The 7,242-nt window shown below is 38.6% G+C and overlaps 1 protein-coding gene across 2 annotated transcripts; it reads left to right on the top strand.

Moving 5' to 3' along the window:
- The first annotated feature begins 785 nt into the window (after positions 1 to 785).
- Positions 786 to 4,474, top strand: LOC101893665 (pickpocket protein 19). Of its 2 annotated transcripts, none has more exons than XM_020038790.2 (8): positions 786 to 868; positions 1,794 to 1,962; positions 2,021 to 2,245; positions 2,324 to 2,492; positions 3,081 to 3,217; positions 3,278 to 3,362; positions 3,418 to 3,881; positions 3,944 to 4,474. In XM_020038790.2, exons 2-8 carry the CDS (start codon positions 1,862 to 1,864, stop codon positions 4,173 to 4,175), a joined length of 1,413 nt encoding a protein of 470 aa, XP_019894349.2. In that variant the 5' UTR covers positions 786 to 868; positions 1,794 to 1,861; the 3' UTR covers positions 4,176 to 4,474. The 2 variants fall into 2 exon arrangements, with proteins under 2 accessions (XP_019894349.2, XP_058988300.1); XM_059132317.1 differs by lacking the exon at positions 786 to 868 and adding an exon at positions 879 to 976.
- Positions 4,475 to 7,242: the final 2,768 nt, after the last annotated feature.

The following is a 7,242-nucleotide window of genomic DNA, read 5'->3' as shown; positions in this document are numbered from 1 at the left end:
TTAACGTTTCTGTATCTCAATGTATTCGAGTTTCAAAAAGTCAAGTCGGCCCGGGAGATACTTCCTGCGGAGAAGAGGAACAATTAGTAAATTCAATTGAGGAATCACTTTTACTATCATTCAGGAACAGCAGTTGGACACAGCATCTCACGGTTGCAGGATTTTGGCCACATTTTCCTGTACTGGATTCCTATACGCGTGTTAAGGCCACCGAACTATACGACATATGTTAATTAAGTTTCTTTGGATTTCAGTTGAAAAGGCAAATGCACGGCTTGAGTATGTCAACACTGTCAACCCTCAACAACTACACGGCCACCGCCCACACCAGCACTGTCAACAGAATTTAATTTCCAATGAGCTCCTAATTGTTTTCAAGTGCTTGGCCATGTTTTACACTTTCACCACAAATAAATACCTGCAGCAGTCCTGCTGCACATGGGGCTGTGTGACCATTGCTTCGCCCCTTGCTCGGCTTACGTGTACGAGTTCTGGGCTTAGCGTGCACATGGAGCTGAGTGGGGGCTGGGTATCCTTGCTATTGTCCAGTGTGCACTTAATTGCATAATTGCATTAGCTTTGTGCTTTGACATGGCACCGGTAATTATTTATGGCTATGGAGCAGCACACGCTCCTGAGCAGAAAGTGGTTAATTCAAATTGGCCATACATCTCACTCTGAGCAGAACTGCAGAGTGTTGACGTTTTCCTGTCCCTCGTCCGGCTCCTGTGACAAAAGACCTGCCAGAAAGCAAACCGACAGTTAGAAGCTTAAAATAACGTACTCGACTGGTGGAGCAAGGCTGTTTGTCCCCTTTGTTCCCATTGTGTATTTCTTGGGATTCTAGAAGAATTGGAACTCATTCACGGTAAGTGGCAGGAGGACGCTGCAAGCATGCCAACAAAAGAGAAATTGTACGTTTCCTTTGGAATATAAAGTGGCTCACATTGGCAGTTCTTACGATTGATGAAGCACGGTAATTTCATGCAATAGACAAACCTTTCTGTCTATCCGCTACATTTGATTTGGCATAATTATCGTTGTATTTCTTACTAACTTAGATGCCTCCGCCTTCTGCCACTTTCCTCTCACTCTTTCTTTTGTTTAATTTTTTGTTATTTTTGCTACCTCTTCGTAAAATTAAAAAAAAAATTACACACAAATGATTAAGACCGTACCAGATTTGATCCAGCATTCCACATTATAATATTTCTATGCTTTAGTCCATCTCTCCCCTCCCTTTACCTCAAAAGTGGTTTCAACTTTAATAGAGTAACTTTGGCAGTCATTGCGTGGGGGTTTATAAGCTTCTACATCCACAAAACTTAAAAAAAATTTAAATGTCATGGCCATATGTCCTCCAGCATAGTACGCAGATTACCACGTGTAACTCCTAGATACACTCATTTGGGAATATTGCAATTTGACATTTCTGATTCTTAGGTGGTTGGAGGTTTTGCGGAGAATAAACTATTCGCAACGGTCGTACATAGTTTACAACTGTTATCCGACTGTGGACAAGATCGTAGCTGTTTCCTTACATAATTTTTCTTTTCACAAATGTAAATTCCTGGGGCCGGACAATTTTTCGATGAAAATTAGTCCGCCTGTACCTTACTATATACATTTCGTACAACAATATCGAGTGAATGGATAATCTCTGTATAAAGGTCCAACATTAATATGGAAATGTTTACGTATTCTGGTCTCAAAATACATTAGTTTGGCCCCAGTGCCTGTAAACTTAGGAAGGTTCAATAAGCTCTTGATAAAAATAATGCTTATTTCCTCAGCACTGTTATACATTGGACATCTTCCATTCTCCATCGAAACTAGCGGGGCGTTTTGAGTAGATGCCATTATGCCAAGCATAGGCACGGGGAGCTGGAAATGGGTGGGATATCTCAAAGATTACTGCGCCAACTGCACATTAGCTGGATTTAGTTACATTGCCAATCAGAAGTGAGTATTAAGCGACCAGGGTTCGAAGCAACTCATCCAGGTTTTAAAATATTCAAAGTCTGCACTTGATTGAACGAGTCTTTTGGCTGATATGTGTCGTGTTCTCTACCCTGGGATCCTACTTACTGATCAGCCAGTATCAGAGGGACTTCAACAGTCGCGCCGTAAGCATCGTATACGAAAGCTTGCCGTCGACTCATAAGATAATGTTTCCGACTATAGCGGTGTGTGATATGTACAATAAGTTTGTTGCACCTCCAGAGCTAATTGATTACGTCACCTCGTGAGTATGCTCAGCCCCCGGCCCAATTCATGTTCGACAATTAAATACGTTGATTTCTATACCGTGTACCCATTTTAGTCTCGGTTCTACGGATGAGGAGTACAGCTATGATGTAGAGACGTTCATCAATTTTCTGGTGTATCCTTATTTCTACCGAGAGGATAACATCAAGGGCTGGTGTTCTGAGGACTGTGGTGAAGGCTGTGCCGAGTGCCCGGCGAGGGACTTGCGGCAGTTGTATGAAAGAGTAAGTATGCCGGTTCTATTTTTGAAAAAAAATTATATTTTTATAAATGCCAAAATGAAACCCCAAAACGAAAATGAAATAAAGACCCCAAGCAGTATACGATAGGCAGAATGCTACTTAGTTCTTATGTGGTGAGTCGTAATAGAAACAGGATTTAGTGTCCGTGTCGAACAAATAGGACTCGGTGAATTTGAACAGAGTAGTTTTATTGAAATTGCGACGATTGGTGCTATCGTCGCAATTTTGACGCATAGAGAAACATAAATTGCTTTCGGCAGTACATCAGCTCACCTTTGCAATGCTCTCGAGCCTTGAATTGCAAGTCATTCCAATACCCGCACTGAGTTAGTATCTCTGTCTTCTTGCACCTGGACAGGACGATCTGGATATATCTTTAGTAATCTGCGACATGTAGCATAGGGCAGTATGAAGCACATTCTATATAGGAAGGAAAACTCTTTGCGGTGTGAGGGCGTAATTCAAGGAGTGCAGTTTTAAAGCTTTATTACATTTTCAATTTGGGGCATTTCACCCAGCACTTTTGAGAAATATTCTGAAGCCATATTCGATGTTCGACGTGTACCGCAGTTCATGACCAACTGTACGGATTTCTTTGTGTCCTGCGAATTTTCTTTGAGGCCGATCGACTGCTGCAAATATTTTTTACCGCTCACCACGCCCCATGGCAACTGCTTTATGTTCAATTCGCTTTTGAATAACAAGAAGTAAGGGTTTTTTGCTTTGTGGCCGTGTTCCACCAGTGATGCATCCGTTTTGTTTTACAGAGGAAGTCCCACTTGGTACAATAACGAAATCGACCCACTGACGGACACCGCCAAAATGAAGATCGTAACCAAGAAGCCAACGCAGGTAACCCATGTTGCTATCGACCAGTACCTTTTGAATTCGCTAATTTTGCCAACAGTTATCCGTTCTTAACGAGGAGGATGTACCCCATAACTCTTTGGCGGGCTACAAGGTTGAAGCTAATAAACCAGGCCAGGATAAAATCTTTCAAATATTCATGCAAGCGATGAGCAATGATCCCGATGTCAGGGAAATATCTCCAGAGTACAGACAATGTCGATTTCCCGACGAGCTGTTAAAAGACACTGCGTACAAGGCGTATAGCTTCAGCACTTGTTTCGTCGACTGTCACCGCGTCCACCAAATGAAAGAGTGTAACTGTTCCGTTTTCAACTTCTTGCCAGAACCGATAACGAAATACCCCGACTGCGATCTGCAGGGCCTACTTTGTCTAGAAGACTTCACTTTGGTCCGACCAGACGCCAGAAACTTGTTGCCCTGGACAGACAGCAAGTACTCTTGCGAATGTTTGCCTTCGTGTACGGAAAGTGATTTCCGAGTTGTGTTTGACCACCAGCTACCGTAAGTACTGCATAGGGTCTGTGCCATGCCTTCAAAGCAATCCCTGAATCAATGTATTGCAGCTCCAACAAATCCAACCCCTACATGACAATAACGGTCACAATGCCAGAATTTGCCACTGAGCGATACCGCCGTCAGGCCTTGCGCACCCGCCTGGACGTTGTCGTCACGATTGGTGGTATTTTGGGCTTGTTCTTGGGAGCCAGCATTTTGAGTGGCATTGAGTTTGTCTACTACTTCACGCTACGCTTGTGGAACAATTACCGGATGAGGCAACGACATCAGCTTTCCTGAATGGAAAGAAATAACCTCAATACATGAAAAATAATCGCTGCACTAGTCAGGAATCTTATCAAAATCTTGTTTAATGTCTACAATTTTCGTAAACTCGCTTTCCAGCGAAAAACAAAAATACTAAAGAAAAGCGTACGAATACCAGTTGACAACATCTGGTGGGTTTCAGAACTCAATTATTTCAAAATTTTACAAAAGCAAATATATTCCATACAATGCATTATATTATCAAAAAAAAAAAACAGCGTACGAAACGAATAACGTATCGCTCACATGAAGTCACATTTATTTATTTATTTATTTTTATTATTTTAGTTTTTTTTGTGAATAGTTAATTCCAGAATTACACAAACAATAAGATTGCCTCAATGTACTTCCGCTGTCAGCTGCCGAGCAGTATCGTCAGGAATCGTTTCCAAACTTACAAATATTGTTAAACCATCAGCCATATGGCTACAAAGGGCATATCATTTGATACGGCCAAAATGCGCCTAATTGAAGTAACGGTCTTAGACCCTAGGTCTCTTTAGACCAAATCCGTTTCAAGACATTTGGAGTCGATCTAAGGGTTGTGGCTTGTGCGCACGATAACTCTTCAAGGGATTATCCGATTCGACCCAAACTTGGTACCACATAATATTATTGTCAAACTTAGATCGAATTCGGGGATGGGCAATATAAGTCCACTTCTCTGGTACCTCCCCCACAAAATGTCAACATATTCATTGAAAATAATTTGCTTCATAGAACAAGAAAGAATCCAATATTGTTCAAATTTTGCAAATCTTAATATTTGTATCAGTGCAAGGGACAATATCAGTTCACTCCATCAAGTACCTTCCGCACAAAGGGTCAAAATTGTGAAGAATCATAACTCTTATATGACTTCAAATTTCGCATATCTTAATATTTCTTCCAACACAAGAAGACGAAATATATCGGACCACTCCTTCGGTACTTCACCACAAAAGGTCCACATTTTGGTTACTCATAGCCCTTAAAGCATCCGAAGCTAGTCAGAGATTCTTAATGTTTGACTAAACTAGAGATCTAATGTGAATATTGACCTTCTCCGTTGGATACCTCCCCCACAAGACACTATGGGGTCGATGGCATGGTGTTGAGGCAAAATATCATTTTTTAAACTTAAGGTAAGGTCACATTGGGCAAATATTTGACGAAAAATGTGAAATATTTCTTTGTCACAATCTGACCACCAAATATTATTTGACGGTAAATACAAAAAACAGCTGATTTTGGGGAAAACAAAATTATTTGCCGGAAAACAAAAATTTGACCCAATGTGTCCATAATGTGAACATATATGATCAATTATTTTCCTATTTTTTGGTCAAACATTTATTTGACGGTGCAAATGTGAAACAAGGAAAAATATCAGTTTAAAACATTGGACAGTATTTTGCTTTAAGAACAGGAGCATTTGTAGCATGATTTTTAATGAATAGGAAAACAAACGAATGCAATAAGTGGCTTTGTTTATTTGATATTTTTGAATTAACTGAATTTGAATGTTTAGTAAAAAATGTTTATATTTGGTCTGTTCCAGAACTGCGAGAATGTAAGTGTTTTTACAACGATAGCCGATTTTTCCTTTATTATATCGAAGAAAATTGCGAAACTAGTAGATTCTTGCAGGTTCTGAAACAGGATATGGGTAGATGCATCAACGCTTGAAATAATGATATGTCAAAAATTTTGAAATGTTTTGACAAAAATAAGTAGATTTTTATGTTTTCCTATAAAGCGAAAAATCGGAGGTTGCAATGATATATATTTTTCAACAATTTTTACAAATTTCAATAATATTTTATTCATTATTTTCAATTCCAAAATTGTTTTGACAGTTCATTGTCCCAGCAGCTATGTCGATGTGACTACCTGCATTCTTCTACCATGATACAAACAAAAATGCAAAAAAAATAATTGTTCTGACAAGGAATTTATTCCACAACAACTGTTCTTTTGCTTCCCTTCTCCAAATAAATTATACCCGAAACTACATTTTCTTTATGTCTCTCTTTCACTCTCCCTGTCTATTTCTCTAGGCCAAATAAACGTATGTTTGATCAAACAATTTAATGGGAAAATATATTTTACGAATGTGATCATGTGTCAAACATGTTTTTCCATAGCACTGTTTGACGCTGTTTGGTGACTGCTTGAACAAACAAAATCTGTCAAATATTTGACTGTAATGTGAACATCGAATCAACTCTGTATGAATTTCACATTTGTTCAGTCAAATATGGGAAAACAAATTTCGATCAAATATTTGCCCAGTGTGACCGTACCTTTAGTCGTTGAATAAATTAAAAAATGATGAAATTATATTCATAACACTTTCAAAACCTAAAAAACAAAAAAAAATACAATCTGGCAACAACTCAGAGTTGTCACAGATGTCATCTTTCCTTTATAATTTAAGATTATCATTAAAAAGAAGAAGTATTGTTAAACGTTGTAAGTTTTCTATTGGGTAAATACACTACACATTTTAGTCTAGTTTTTGTTTTCGTCCGTGTGTCTTTTTTTATCATTTTCAGCGATAATCCACAAATGTAATAAACTAGATTTCAGCAATATGGCAATTATATATTATCGACTAATATTTTACGACCATGAAGAATACATTTATTCACACACTAACCTTAAGCGGATAAGAAACAAAGAATAGAAAACACATTTTTTAAAGACAAAACGGTATTGTCGGCTCAAGACAGAGTCTTCAAGTTGGTAGATACATCTGATCCGTCCTTATGAACTGCATGGAGTATGGAGAAGACGAAAGTCAGAATGGGCCGGAAATATGATACCCTACAGTACTGCACATACTTAGCAGGGATTCTAGTAAAAAATGATTGTTTATATTGCGAATATGTTTGAAGTAAATAATGCCAACAATGATCTTTATTGAATGAGAAATATGCCCTGAAATCGGGTGCAATTTATATATATATATATATACATATAGAAGCTACATCTGAATCGCTTTAAAAAAGATTTAAAGGAGATATGTTTATGCTGTAGCGACCACTCGTTCCAAATG

This window comes from Musca domestica, unplaced genomic scaffold (genome assembly GCF_030504385.1).
Source record: "Musca domestica strain aabys unplaced genomic scaffold, Musca_domestica.polishedcontigs.V.1.1 12, whole genome shotgun sequence".
Lineage (NCBI taxonomy): Eukaryota > Metazoa > Arthropoda > Insecta > Diptera > Muscidae > Musca > Musca domestica.
Note: the sequence above shows the minus strand (reverse complement) of the source record. Positions and strands in the feature narration are given on the sequence as shown.